Source organism: Marmota monax, unplaced genomic scaffold (genome assembly GCF_021218885.2).
Source record: "Marmota monax isolate L192 unplaced genomic scaffold, Marmota_monax_Labrador192_F-V1.1 WCK01_AAM20220418_F8-fsc00055, whole genome shotgun sequence".
Taxonomy (NCBI): Eukaryota; Metazoa; Chordata; class Mammalia; order Rodentia; family Sciuridae; genus Marmota; species Marmota monax.
In genome coordinates this window covers 305,453-320,775 of record NW_026695205.1, presented here as the reverse complement: position 1 = coordinate 320,775, position 15,323 = coordinate 305,453, and the positions used below count along the sequence as shown (strand labels likewise).

The 15,323-nt window shown below is 39.1% G+C and overlaps 1 protein-coding gene across 2 annotated transcripts in view; it reads right to left on the bottom strand.

The window, feature by feature from the left end:
- Positions 1-8,997: 8,997 nt before the first annotated feature.
- Acbd6 (acyl-CoA binding domain containing 6) overlaps positions 8,998-15,323 on the bottom strand; it is a 153,180-nt gene continuing 146,854 nt past the window's right edge. The window contains exon 8 of one of the 2 annotated variants that reach the window (XM_046430192.2): positions 8,998-9,286. In XM_046430192.2, the coding sequence (XP_046286148.1) occupies positions 9,132-9,286 (155 nt within the window). In that variant the 3' untranslated portion in view covers positions 8,998-9,131. The remainder of the gene's footprint in view (positions 9,287-15,323) is intronic. The other variant, XR_009225494.1, reaches the window with a different exon arrangement.

Genomic DNA, 15,323 nt, shown 5'->3' with positions numbered 1-15,323 from the left:
CTTTGCTTTCAGCACACTGTCAACTGTTTTGAGGACAGCTGGCCCATAGCCATGGGACCATTTCCACTTCACGCTGTAGGGCACGTGGCTCCCACCAGGATGCCAGCTTCACAACTATTAAAACTATCCTCAGCTCACAAAGGACAGGATCGGGTTTTTCTTTTTTGTTTAGTCGCGGGAGAGCAGCTCCTGTGTAGTCTCTCTTTCTGACAGTGGCTTTCTAGAAAAACAGCTGCTTAACGAAGAATAAAGAAATCACTGGCCAGAAAGCATTAAATAAGACCCACGGGGGGGGGGGGGCGGTGGGAATGGAGGCCGACAGTCAGTTTCCACTGCTCTCCAACCTTCTTTCTCTTTGGGCCCACAATTCTACTTGGCTAAAATCACAAAATAACAAAAAGGGACCACAGCAATGTTGTGAATTTTAACCGATTGCTACCCATAAGAGATGATCCTCAACATCCATTTCTTTAGTTTTGATACTTGAGATACGGTTTAAAAACTGTCCTTCACAGTCTAAAATGAGAATTGTTCAGTCCCTTTGCCACACTTCCTTAGCAGAATGCCATTTCAGCTTGATCACCCAGGATTCCTGGTGCCTTTCTTCATAAAGTCCTTTGCCTGCCTGTGCCCACAGCGGTGATCAAGCTCAGCTTAGATGATTATTTGGACCACGGCTGCTGCAGGGAGGTAAAGTGTTCAGTTATTGCTGTTGCAGAAATCCTGAGTTAGGAGGGGAAAACCAATGTTTATCAAATGGGGCCAAATCATTAGGAAGAGGGAAATTTTTATCATCCTTCTAAAAGGAGTCATAAAAATAAACCATCTGAACTATTAAGTAAAGATTTTTTAAAATGATTGGCCCCTGCCCTAGGAAGAGTATATCACGTCATTTTAGAGAAAGCACTTGTGGGATTTTGCATGTAACAGTTGCCTCTTTAGGACCTTTTCCTTCATTTTCTTATTTCTGCCAATGAGATGTCAGGATTGTCCTTTAGAATGCTTTCCTCTTGGTGGTTTTTCCTTTGGCCATCTCCCCAAATACAAGAATTCAATTCAGATACAGTGTGCAAACTGTTTTTTAACTTTGTGATTAATGGGACAAGCTATAGACTGTACCTGACAGGATACACATTTCCCCATTTTCAAAACATTGATATGGTTAAGAACGGTACCATGGAAGGGACTCCTAGGAGATAAGGTCTCCATGGGACTCCCCTGACTGACCTCTGGACTGCTCAGTGGGCTGCTGGACCAGCCAGAGCTGATAGAGGTTGAGTTGTTTCTAGAGGCAGGTTTAAAAGACTTTTCTTTTTTAAAATTTTTTATTTGTTCTTTTTAGTTGTACATGACAGTAGAATATATTTTGACATATTTATACAAACACGGAGTACATCTTACTCTAATTAGAATCCCAGTCTTGTGGCTGTACATGGATATGGAGATCCATGGTGGTGCATTTATATATGTACACGGGAAAGTTCAGTCAGTTTCACTCCATGTCTTTCCTATTTCTGTCTCCCCTCCCTTCTTATCTTCCTCTTGCTTACCAAATCTGGTCTAGGATCTTCTGTGGTTGGGAGAGGCATGGGGATTTGGGTAAAGCTGGAAACTACTTCATGAAAGATAAAATATAGCCCCCCCCCCAAAAAAAAAAGAGGTACTGGCACACACTTGCAGTTGGAAATAAGCAGGACTTTTTTTTTTTTTAAAGGCTATTAAAATGGTAAATAGGTTTCAACAGATGGCTTCTGCACAGCAATGGAAAGCCCAGGCAAGGACTTTGGGGTTAAATCTCATATTTTAGTCACCTGGGACTAGTTTATTATTGCAGAAAAACAAATATCCATAAAGTTGACAGCTTCCTCCCCTCCTCCTAAGTGGAGTCCTTCAAGGCTGCCTGGTCACTGGCCAGCTGATGGGTGGCTGCCTGCAGATAGTGACCTAGGGAATTAAAGTCACTTTTTCGACACCTGTCAACTGCAGGGCTTAAAGCTTACCAGGCTGGAATCATACGATAAACAAGAAACTATATTATGGTGGGCCAGGACTTTTATAGTCAATATATGTGCTGGCTTTTAAAAAAAATCATTTTAACATTTAATGCTTCTCAATTAAAGTGATTTCCTGGAGTGGACGCCAAGCTTCGTACAGAATGCACATTAACCACTTTCTGTATCGGTAGTTAAAGGCACTGAGGGATTTAAACAGCAATCCACAAGTCTGTTCAGTCAAGGTTTGGCGGAATAAAGCAGATTATAAACAATAATATATGTCTTTCTCTTCTTTTATTGGAAGGGTTCCAAACTCACAAACAGAGCTAAAGTGCTATAAACATATCCAGGACTAAGCTTTGTGCTCCACAAATGTACTCCATGAGAGCCATGGGCACTGGCTGAACACTCTATCCTGTGTGCGTGTGTGTGCACGTACTTTTAAAAGAGCCTTTTATTACACAAAGTGTCCATCAACTAAACTTACCTTCTAAATATTAAAATGGAAATCAGGATTGCTATACAAGTGAGAGCGAAAATAAATCCTGCTTGCAGTGTAGGTGATGAATTTGTTGCTGCTGCCCATTGCAAGTCATCTCTGCGCTCCTTAATGCCTTCAGACTCCCACATGTTCAGCTACTGCATTCAGTGGTTATAGGTTCAAATGGTCATTTTTCCATCTAGAAGACAAACCCACACGGAAGGCCCAGAGTTCTACCATGAAGGAAAAGCATGTTGAGGAGCAGCCCCTCCTGTCTTCCGTCTGGTTTTCTACCTCTATTGCTAACACATGTTTACTCTGACATGTATGAAGAAAACCACCAAGGAAGATTCTGTTCTGAATATAAACCAGCATATAACTTGTGAATACCCCAATTTGGGGCCAGGAAGCTTTGCTGGAGGAAGGAATACTGCCCTCAGAAATGACTCGGCATGTGCATCCCCAAAGAGGAGAGTAAAACACAAAGAAAAATAACTACTTTGCAATTGTGCCAAGAGAAAGTGAAATAAGAAAATATAGGAAAGGAAATTTTGAAGAATTAGCATATAAAAATAAAAAAATGCTAAGGGAGAAGGAAGGAAGCCATCAACACCTAATAACTATGTTGATCTGCACAAGGATCTTGCCATTAAGTTCTGCTTTTCAGGGAGGAGCGTGACAAGAATTTTCTAAGGATAAGTGAATAAAGATCAGGTTAAATAGCATTCCCAGTTCAGTTCTTTAGTGTAATACCAATTACTGCACATTTAAAAAATGGATCATACTTGGCGCATAATAAATGTTAGCTAATAAGTGTAACAAGGACGTTTTTTCCCGCCGGAGTCTGATATTCTCTATACTTTGACCCAATCTTTTTGCTGCAGGAACTGTGAATCTTTGTAGAAATACAGATGCTCAATACATTTGTGGTCTACATATGTACTCCATGAAAGCCACAGGTAGTTTCTATCCTGTGTGTGTGCACGTATGTGTACTTCAAAAGAATCTATTGTGCAAAGTGTCCATCAACTGAATTTACCTTCTAAATGTTAAAATAATATCACAATAAATTTTCAAGTTACTCAATTACAAAAGACTGCATTAAGGTTTACGTTATAAAGAGAAAGCCCAGTGATTGTACATAAAATCCCAGAAGAGGCCTGACATTGCTCCTCTGAAGGTGGCTGCTTTTGCTTACCCTGATAACATGGTTCAAGGAAAACTTTTGTACTTGTTATCAAGATCTGAGTAAATAAAATAATGTATATTGCAATGTTTTATATATGATAAAGCCTATAAAAATATTGAGTGTTGTACTGATTTTAGTTGTATGACCCTAGACAAGTTCTGGGCTTCAATTTCCTCATTTGTAAAAGAGACAAAAATAACAATTATTTCTACTTTTACAATTATCCTGAGGCTCAATTAAGATACTTGTGTATAAATTCCTATATAAAAGTAAGTTTAACTGCTCTTATTTAATTGAAGCTAAGATATCACTGATTGGGGCTGGGTTTGACGCTCAGTGGTAGATACACTTTCCTGGCACGTGTGAGACACTGGGTTTGATTCTCAGCACTACGTAAAAATAAATAAAATAAAGGTATTGTGTCCATCTACAGCTATAAATAGTAAAAAAGATATCACTGATTATAAGATATATTAGTTATGTGTCACTAAGAACCCAAATACCCAAAACACTGCTGATTTAACTGTGACGTGCTATTCTCTGTAAAAATGTTGAATATGTTAATGTGAAAATCTCCATCTCAGAATTGATCAAATGTAGTGTTATAACTACTATGAAAACACTTGATCCAATCCTCACCCTATGACTCAGGATTTGGAATTTATTCATAAATATTTCAACTTAGTATTTTCATTACTAAACTGGAGCTGGAGGGTTACATACCTGTTTAGTGTATAGGGGATTTTTTAAGGATTGACGTTTGGTAAAAGCCTTCATGTTCCTTCTTAAAAAAAAAAAATAAAGGTGTGTAAGTCTTCATGTTCAACTGAGGCATTTGTTTGCCTGGAGACTAAACCTTTCTGCAACCCAAGCGCAGCTCTGCCACAGCCACAGGCCTCGTCCATTAATCTCAGGGATGACGTCCTGTATGTGGAATAATAACCCATGGCCCAGTAGCTAAACTAGGCAGGAAGCTAAGAAATACCTATCTAATAAAAAGGTTCACTAGATTATAGCCACCTGTTAGCTGGAAAATGCTGACACAGCAAAAAGAGATATAAAGATACAATTCCAGATATTGTTCTTTGGTTGTTCCCTTTAACCTCACAAGCATAACAGAGAAGGGGATGCAGCCAGCTGACTCCTCACATCCTTATTAGAGACAAAGTTTAAAGATTAAGTTAGTTTTTGATTGGTAATTCATGATTTTCTGAGGCTTTTCAAGATATTGTATGCAGTATTTTGAAACATAATTAGTTAATTCTAAACACTCATGCTAATGGGAAAGAGAGTCCACTGGCTTAGAGCAATAATGATCTCTTAGTTAAGTCCCAAGAAATATCTGTGGGTTGAATGAAAGAAGCGCTTGAAAACTTGGGGAAGTTTTGTGGTCCACCAGGAAGGACTGGGATTGAGTAGACTTGGCCCTAGTGTGGCTTTATTATCAACTCTGTGGTCCTGGGCAACTTAATCTGTGTGCGACATGTGTGTCTCTGACTCCTCACATGAGCAGCCCTGATAACACCTGCTATGTGACAGGGCAACTGTGGAGGGATGAGAGATTAAATGATGCCCGTGAAAGTATCCTGAAAAGTCAAAAATTTTAAAACACATGATAAGGCATTACTAGTCAACAGAATTAAACATACGGGCTCATTTCTGCTGTGCAACAGAATTAGTTCAGCGTCCAACTTCTTGGCCAGTGCCACTTCCAAGAACCCGATGTAGTGACTGATTAGTGATAATACAGGCATAGAAATACAACATGTATTGTGGTGGCAGACACATTTAAAAGTATGAAATTTGGTTTAGTCAACAAAAGGCTTCTCATTCTTAAAATGCTGTGACAAGGAACAGGAAAAGGGACTCTGAATGAGCCCTACAGACACTTGTGATGTCTGTGGACAGGCTTCAGGAGATCTGTGAACTCCTCAAAACTCCAGGTACAACACTGTTTTAAGGGAGGAGTTCAGTTTTTCAAAGTCTGTAACTCTTTAAGTTAAGAGCAGCAAGTCAGGAGGCGACCGAAGCTGGGCTAGGGTGCAGCTCAGCAGCAGGGCGCTTGCCTGTGCAAGGCTCCAGCTTGGTCCCCAGCACCGCAAAAAAGACTCCAGCAAGATGAAGTGAGCCACATAGTTTGCCTCGTCTTTGATATTTGCTTATGTGATTTTATTTCTATTCCTTCTTTTTCACTATAGTGTGCTTCAAGACTACTATGAAGGCAACTAGGGCTTCTGAGATTAGAGGGTAGAGGGCAAGATAAATGACAATCATGAATAAACATTAAATACCAAGAGTCATCAGTGATGTTCTGATAACAATACCTTCAGGAAAGAAAAGGAAGAAAAAAAGAAAAGGCAATAAATCTCCTTTTTATTTTCTTTCTTTCTTTTTTTTAAGACATGAGAAAATGAAGCTAAGTATGTTTCCATGAACAGACACAGATCTACACAGGTGGCTGTCAGGACAGGTAACAGAAGAACCGCAGAACTGAGAATGAGGCTGAGTAGAAAGGCGGTTTGCACACAGGCCAGCCGCTGCCAGCAGAACTATAGCCCTCGTCTTTAGTACCCATCACTTTAGGAATCCTCCAAGCAGACAGTTTCCTGTAGAGAATGCAGCTCAGTTTTTGAACTGCTCTTTTGCACTAAAAATATCAAATCAAGAGTATGAGCCAAGGATAAAAGAAACTGTATTCCAATCACAGTAAACATTAAAAATTTAAAAAGCTGACAATTATTTTGAGGTTCTTGTTGACGTATAACTCAAAACGGACCTTCAGAAAAAGGTTTTCTATGATATTTTGTAATACTAATTGGCTTGAGCATACTTAATCCCTCCAGGAAAAAACAATTATGCAAAGCAGAACCAAGCCTACACTAAATTAAAGTATCTACTGGTTTTACCCTGCTGAATTTCATGAAAACATGTTTCACCTGCATCCGGGGAAGTCAGCTGGCTTTTTGTTTCAAGACACTACTCTTGGCTTGGTAGGATCTACTGCAGCTTTTGGCAATCAACTTAGGAGCTGGCTAATGTGTGATGCACCAGCATAATAATTTATTAATTTAAAGGGAATGAAAAGAAACTGAGATCCAGTGATCTCTGATGTTTATGGATGAAATCTTCATGAGGTATTGGGCATGATCTACAAATTATTGTACGATAGTAAGGTTTTCAAAAATTCAGATACTGGTGACAAAATATAATGGAGATTTTGGAAATTCACTTTAATTTATTTGCAGTACTGGGAATTAAACCCAGGCCCTCGTACATGCTAGGCAAGTGGTCTCCCACATCCAGAGCTACACCCCCAGACCTGAAATTGACTTATGCACTTCTAAAAATGTTAAGGTGATGGTGTTTTTAGTCATAGCTTAGAACATTAATTTGAAGTCTTTAAAACAAAATTAGTAAAAAACAAGTTATACTCTATACTTAAAAATAATCTAAGCCAGGTGTGGTGATACACATCTGTAATCCCAGTCAACTGGGAGGCTGAGACCAGCCTGGGCAACTAAGCAAGACCTTGTCTCAAAAAAAAAAAAAAAAAAAAAAAAAAAAAGGCTCGTGATGTAGCTCAGTGGTAGAGCACCTCTGGGTTCAATTACCCAGTACAACAAAAGGAAAAAAAAATTTTTTTAATTTAGTTTAAAATATGGGAAAATGGGAAACAAAAAAACTTGTTTAAGAAATCTCAAGATCAAATTGCAAAAGACAAGTAGACGAAGAAAGGAGTTACTGGATAGTTTCTTGCTCAGATGAGTACTCTGTAAATTTGAAATGAATAAATACTTTTTGATTTGCTGATGTCCTAAAAATTTACAAAGTGAACTTAGTTAAAAACTGTATGCAACATCTTGGTCACTATAACTAATGTATAAAGTTTCTGAAAACAGAGTTGATTAATGTGGAACATCAAATAGTTTAGCTAAACAGGAGGTTGCAATGTAGCTAGGACTGCGGTGAAAAAACAGATAATAAGAAAACACTTGACCAGAATCGCACCTCAGTATGCACTAATATGCACATCGCTTCCACAGATAATAGGAAATTATTTAAAAAATGAGCAGTCTTGGTGAGTGGTTTTGCTTTGCACCTCAGACAATAAAAAAGTCAGGATAAAAAAACAAAAAAGCAAGTAGTGTTAATTCTCTTCATTTCTGTTTTGGAGGGAGTTTGTTCTGGGACAGGTTAGCTCAAGCTTAATGAAAATCTCACCCACTGTTGGGGGCTCTATTGAGAAAGTTTATTATTATCTTAACTGGAACATTTGTTAGAAAAATATCTTTTAAATGGTTATATTTGCATCTTTTTTATTTAAAAAGATTTTTTTTAGTTGTACATGGACACAATATTTTATTTTGTTTATTGATTTTTATGTGGTATTGAGGACCTCACCTGTATGAGGCAAGTGCTCTGCCACTGAGCCACAACCCCAACCTATATTTGCATTTTAACTCATTTCTTATTGTTTACTTTCCTTAAATAAAAAGAACATCAAGGAATTCTTCAGATGCAAATTCTTATGGATTAAAGGGGAAAAGGTGGGAAGCCAATTTCAACTGTGGTGCGCTTTGTTGGTCCTTTAAGTAAAAATGTGTGGAACACTGATTTATGTTTTTAACACAAAACAGAAGCTCTTCTGGAATCCAGAAATAACTTCACCAATAACAAATTAGACCTAAGTGGTCCCAGCAGTTCAGGCCTAAGCCTCTTACAGACTATTGTTGCATACAACAGGGATACTATAGCCCATTAAAAGAGCCCTAGGAAAATTTCTCTCTCATTTTGGCAAGGTGATTTTGAGGATGCATTCTCCAGAATCTATTTCAGTCCTAGAGTGAAGTTGCTAAATTTTATTCTAAAATTCCCAAGATTTTGAGGTTTTTAGAGCCTTTGGATTTTGTTCTGACTTCGACATCCTTCACATGAGAAAGTTCTATCCTCTCTTTGGCTTATTCTTCTCAGTCCCCCACTTCTTTCTCATCCTCCCAATTCTGTCTACCATGAGAATAGAGATTTCAGTACCTGTTCAGACCAGCTGTCAAAAGGCTACGAGATCCCCACATCAGGATTTCATGAAACTTTCTCTAATTGTCAGGGCAGTGCTGTTGGGCACATTTTGCTTCTGTATGTTTTTTAAAAGAAAAGCTGTGTTTAATATTGTGAAATATGATCTGTCTCCTCTTCTCCCCACCCTCTAGAGCAGTGATAGATTTCAGAGCATGTTCGGCAGAATTGTATTATATTATGCACAGTATACATGTTCATCACCAAAACTGCACTTTCCAGAATGTATGAATGTGGAATGAACTGCTGAGACTTCAAAATCCCAGTTCCTCAGAACTGATTTTATTAGCCAATACATACCAAAGATGAGTGGTAAAAGAAATCTTATTTTTGCAGTTTTCTTTCATCCCTGAAGCACTATCCTATTATGGACTGTGGTTTTCCAGTGTTCTGATTAAGCTTTGCTAGCCATGTGCCGCTGCAGCACCAAGGAAACGGCTTTGCAGCCTGTCACCTCTTCTGGCAGACAGCCGTCTTGGTCACGGAGAGTGGGATCAGCGCCGGACTGCAGCAGCAGCTCCACGATATCCACAAACTCACAGGCAGCAGCTGAGAGGGAAATGACAAATATGGAAGCGAGTTTACCGTGGGCCAAACTATCCCACCCTGGCAGGAACGGCAAGCACTGAGCAACGAGGACATTGCCCAGTGAGCACCTTTCTAGGGGCTGGAGGATGATCGGGCCTCACAGTGAGAATGTGGCCTGGCGCTGGATCTTCAAGTCTTAGGAAGATCAAATTTTTTTTTTTTGGTTGCCTAGAAACACACACACACACAAATATGTTTTAAATAATGAGACGTTTTAACTGTGATCTTTTTGCTGTGGTTCAGGGGACGGAAGCCAGAGCCTCATGCAAGTCAGGCAAGTCCTCTACCATTGAATTACATCCCCAGTCCTTCCCTATTCTTTAGGAATGGGTGAAGGCAAAGAGTAAAAAATACAGTGTGTAAGTATCTATTTTACTGTCATTTATATTCAGTATAATGACAGGTATATAGACCAGAAGGCTGTAAGTATTGTGTCAAAGAAAATGTTTTGTCTTTGAATGGAGGTTAAGTGCATAACTAACTTAAGCTTTAACATTTTAAATGAGAAAGAAAAGTAAACTGGCCTAGTAATCAAACCGTGAAATTAAAAAACAAAAACAAACAACTAGCTAACAGCACCAGTGTGTGTCACTAAGTCCAAGGCATAAGAAGGGGAAAGGGGCCTGTAGACATCAAGACTTACTATAAAGACAGTATGCCCCAGGATGGACAGACAGGCCAAAAGGTGGGAACAGAGCCATCTATTCTTTTTCACACACATGGAAAATTGATGTATGACAAAGCTGGTATCACAGACTAGTGAGGAAACAAAGGTCTAATAATTTCATGGGGCTGAGACCACTGGACTCAAGGCAAAAACTGGCATTTCACACAAGATGAAACACGTGGCACTAAACATGAAAAGATGAGCACCGACGTGTGTGATCAGAGAAATGGAACCTAAAACCAAGATATCACTTTATATTCGTGAGATTTGTGAAAATTAAAAGCTTTGACAATACCAAGCATTGAGCAAGATGAGAAAAGGGGACACTCTCCTTTAGGTGTCTGAGAGGAGCTTCGTACACAATCTGACTACAGGACAAGCCTAAACACACACACCTGCACCCCAGAATTCCACTGCTGGTTCCGTGCATTTAGGAATGCTGCGTGTGTTCTCCAGGAGCTATTTCTAAGAATGGACACAGCAGCACTGTTCCTAATAGACCTCAAATATAAACAATACAAATATTCACTGATAGTAACAGTAAAAATAAAACACTGTCACTTGCACAGCAAAATCCCACATAACACTGAAAACACGACCTGGTCTTAGCTCTATAACAATGCTGAAGCAAAGAAAGCAAGTCAGAGGAATGCACTTGGCATGACTCTATTCAAACAAAAAATTTAAATATAGACAAGACTAAACCCTACTGCTCAAACATACAAATATGGAGTGAAACTGTAAAGGAAATCACTAGCATAAATTTGGGATGGAAGTAATCTCTGGGGAGGGCTGTGGGACTGCAGAGGAACACAAAGCCTTAATATATTTTTGGCGATGTTCTATATCTTAAGCTAGGTGGGGGGTATACTTTTAAAAACTGCATCTTAAATAATCATATACATTTTATTTGTCATTTTGTACGTGATGCATCACACAGAAATAGAAACACAACATTTTTTTTTTTGGTTTGTTTTTTTAAAGGGAAGGAAGTAGGGGGAATGGAGCTTGATTCTATGGTCATTTTAATGGGCACAGACTGACCAGTCCTGTCAAGGTAAGATTCCTGCTCTTGAGAACTTAATATGTAAATAGCCAACTCTAGCACAGAAAATGAATAAGGACTGTGGCAGAGACATGCGCACTGCAAAGGTAGGGAAGTTTGAAGTCCAAATTAGATTCAAATGGAAGACAGTTTCTTATACAACAAAGGAAGTTACAGATACACTGCCTGGTATCAAGCAGCTGTGAGAGAAGGCATTTATTTGTACAGAAGCAGCTACATAACATCTAGACTATGAGCAATAATCACTTAACCTTTATATCAAAGCTATCAGTCTCAATGCACTGAGAGGAACACTTGGTTAAGTCTTAAAATTGCAAGGTTCAGCAGCGTGCAATGGTGCATGTCTGTAATCCCAGTGGCTTGGGAGGCTGAGATAGGAGTAATGGAAGTTCAAAGCCAGCCACAGAAACCTAGTGAGGCCCTAAACAACTTAATGAGACCCTGTCTTAAAGTAAAAAACAGAAAGGGCTAGGGATATAGTCTAGTGGTAAAGTGCCCCTAGTTTAAATCCCCAGTACTTCCCAGCCCCCCAAATTGGAATGTTCAAACTTCCCAGTATTTCAGGATAATAACGAATGTGATCTATCAGATCACACTTAGTTCAGATCTAACCCCACACACAAGTGTGTGCTATGGCTAAAGGTACTAAGGATAAACATCTCAGACAAAGGGATATTAATTTCACACATTCTGTACGATGAAGTCATCTTTCTGGCAATGAGATATGTATAATCTATGGGTTCTGACCCAGGAACAAAGTTTAAAAATTTTTAGTTCCATATCTAGAGGACTATAGTCAACCAGCTAAGAAAGTGCCCCCTGGAATTTTAACTCAAGTCTAACTGTAAAGAGAGGTTTTAAATTTGGGATTTAAGAGTCACAAAAAAGTAGTCAGAGCAAGGGATATGATATCCATATAAAAGGAATTTTATTAACAAGAACCCAGGATTTATGCAAAGACGGACTCACAGGAGACCATAAACTATCAGGAAGTTGTATAGAGAGAAAAAGAGACCTTCTAACTTAAAAGAACAGGGGTCCTGCCTTTCAAGCCACGGAGGTGACTCTTACTAGGATATGAGGAGGGTATCTGCAGTCCCTGTGGCAAGCACACACAGGTGCCCAACAAACAGCTGTTGAAAACTGTAGGTATATCCCCAATTATATGGTGGGCAACTTGAGTCTGTGCTCCTTCTTAGTCTCCTCTCTATCCAGCGCAGTGCTGAGAACTGAGAATCTACTCAAAATTCATTAGGTAATTGATTTCCCTGCCTATGGTGTCTTCACGGAGGCACAAGTCACAAAATAGAGTTGTCTTTCAGAAATGGATAAGTTGCCTGTTCCCTCAAAACAAAGGCAAAGGGGTGAGAGGGATGAGGAGAACAGAGTGCTAACACTTTACCAAATTAATGAGCGGGTGTATTGGTGCCCACAATGAGCTGGGAAATACAAAAACAGTTGTGAGCCCATCTCAGAAAAGCTTGAGCAAGTCTACAGGGACTAGAACCATTGCTGAATTTATGGTACCCTGGGAACCTCTATTTGTCAAGTGCCACAGAGGCAGCCCTGACACTGGCACAGGTGAAGATGAATTTTCATTCAGAGCAGTGAGCCTTCTGACTCCATTAATCCTCAGGGTTTTGATGATGAATTTCTTTCTTTTTTATTTTATTTATTTTCTCTCTAAAGCCTCCTCCCACTGCCCTGTAACAGTGTGGAAGGAAGAGAACAGATGGTGCTTTACGTGGAAGACCCAGGGCTCATGAGGATACAAAGCCTGCCCACTTTGCAATCACATGACCACACGTGCAAGGAAAAGCCTTGATTTCCCCCGGGAGTCACAGATGCAATGATATTAGTATTCCCAGTGGAGGAAGAGGAGGGGAAGGCTAACAGGCCATTTATAAGGAAGACCACACTTACACCAATATACTCTTCAGCAAGGCCCATGTTTAATCACAAAATAACAAGAGGACCAATATCTGAAGATTCAAAACACTCAGGTAAAATATAGGTCAATAAGGGTTTAAATATGCTGCCACACCAAGACCACTTGGAATGAACTAGTAAGGACATACAGTAGGAGAATACTGGCCTCCAGTTAACCTGTGATTGGCTCTGACCCAGTTTTAATCGGAAGAAGCCAGGATTTACAACCTGCTTAAGGATGGAGTTTGACAACTGCTATAATCAGAAGAGCTGTCAACACAAGGACAGCTGTCAAGCTCAACCGTAATTCATAAAAAATAATAGCTAAGCCCCCAAAGACTCCCCAATACTGTCTGCACTTGCTGGATTTAACCATACTTATAGTTTTATGAAAGTTCCAGGAGTAGGTTAAGGGCCCTAAAATAAAATAAAATCGACAAATAGCTATTGAGCACCTACTAAATAAAAAGAGTTAAATAATATTAAGTGATTAAATGAATAAAATATGCCCAGCAGATTCCCTGACATATAATAGGAGCTTAATAAATGGTAATTAGCATTACATATAAGACTGACTACCTTAGAACTGGCAAAAGTCTAGTGACATAATACAGAAAAATAAATAAAAAATCAATCACTCTAGCCAGGTGCACTAGTTGTAGGATTACGACTGTAATCCTAGCAACTTGGAAGGCAGGAGGATTGCAAGTTCAAAGCCAGCCTCAGCAACATAGCCACTAAACAATGCAGGGAGACCCTGTTTCAAAATAAAAAATAAAAAGGGCTGGGGATGTGGCTCTGTGGTAAAGTGTCCCTGGGTTTAATTCCTAACACACACACACACACACACACACACACATCACTCTAAATGATTAAACTTAATTTTTAGGAAACATTCCCAAGTTGTCAAAATATTCTTGTTTATATATATATGTAATGTCACAAACCCCTAAAGATATTATTTTAGTGCTTAATTTTTTGATGATACTATATATGGTGTTTTTTTTTCCCCACAATGTCCAATATAATCTAAGAGATGAAAATAGGGATTGTTTCAGCAGATCAATTTTGGACAAGATTCTGGAATTAAGGACAATTTTCATTAATATTTAGCTTCTCAATGAACAGAAATAAGAAAATGCCCACAGATGGACAGAGATACTGATATGTGTTTACTCACAAGTAAAATCTTGACTCACTGACCAAGGTGACAAATTATAAGGAAGAGCCCAGCAAGTAAATAAATAAATAAATAAAATTATCTTCCATAAAATAATGTGTATTTTAAAAGAATTCATGATTATGATTATTTGTGAACTTATGAAAAGAGGAGATGGATCAAAAGACTTGACAAGTGCCTTAGTTCTGTCACCCACAACTTGTATTACTCTATTAAGGTAATATCAACTCTCTGGCATTTGGTTTTACAACTGAAAGTGGGAGAGAACAATACCTAAGTTTGGGCATTTGTTGAAAAGATTAATAGCCTAGAAACAGTAACACTACCACCCCAATATCTCTGTCTAGGTCTGGACTTTTGAGTGTGTGTGTTATAGGTTGTGTATAGAATGTCCCCCAAAGGCTCATGTGTTGAATGTGTGGTGACCAAAGCAGCAATGTTCAGCAGTGAAGATTTTGGAAAGTGATCAATTGGACTCTAATTTTATCCGAGGATTAACCCACTGATGGATTATAATTTGACAGCATTATTGGGAGGTGGTGGAAACTATAGGAGGTGGGGCTCAGGCGGAGGAAGCAGCTCTCTGCAGGGTGTGTTCAGCCCCTTCCTTGCTCTCTCTCAATGCTTCCTGGTTGCCACAGGGGAGCAGCTCTGCCCTTCCATGCCCTATTGCACTGCTTCACCACAGGCACAGAAACAATGGAGGCAGCTGACTGTAAACTGAAACCTCCGAAACTGTGAGTCAAAATAAAATTTTCCTCTGTAAGGTTGTGATTCTAAGGTATTTTGCGTTTCAGTAATGGAAAGTTGTATAAACTTTTTAGTAGAGTATTAAATACAGAAGAGTACCAAAGTCACATATATAAAATTTCTTAAGAAGAACTTCTCCAGATCATTTTTGGAATCTCAGAAGCACCAGTTCTCTGATAACTCCCTCTAGTGCTACCTGCCCACTTCTTCAAGTAGTCAGTATCATGCCTATTAAAGCTAGTGGTGAGTTTTTCCTGTATTTTGACCTCTGTGTAAATGGGAAACATACTGTATTTGCTCTTTTGTGTCCTGCATCCTGAGAACAACAGTGTGTCTGAGATTCCTGCATGTGATTATTGTTCATTCTTAACACTGTGTGGTATTCCACTAGATGAATACTTCAGAT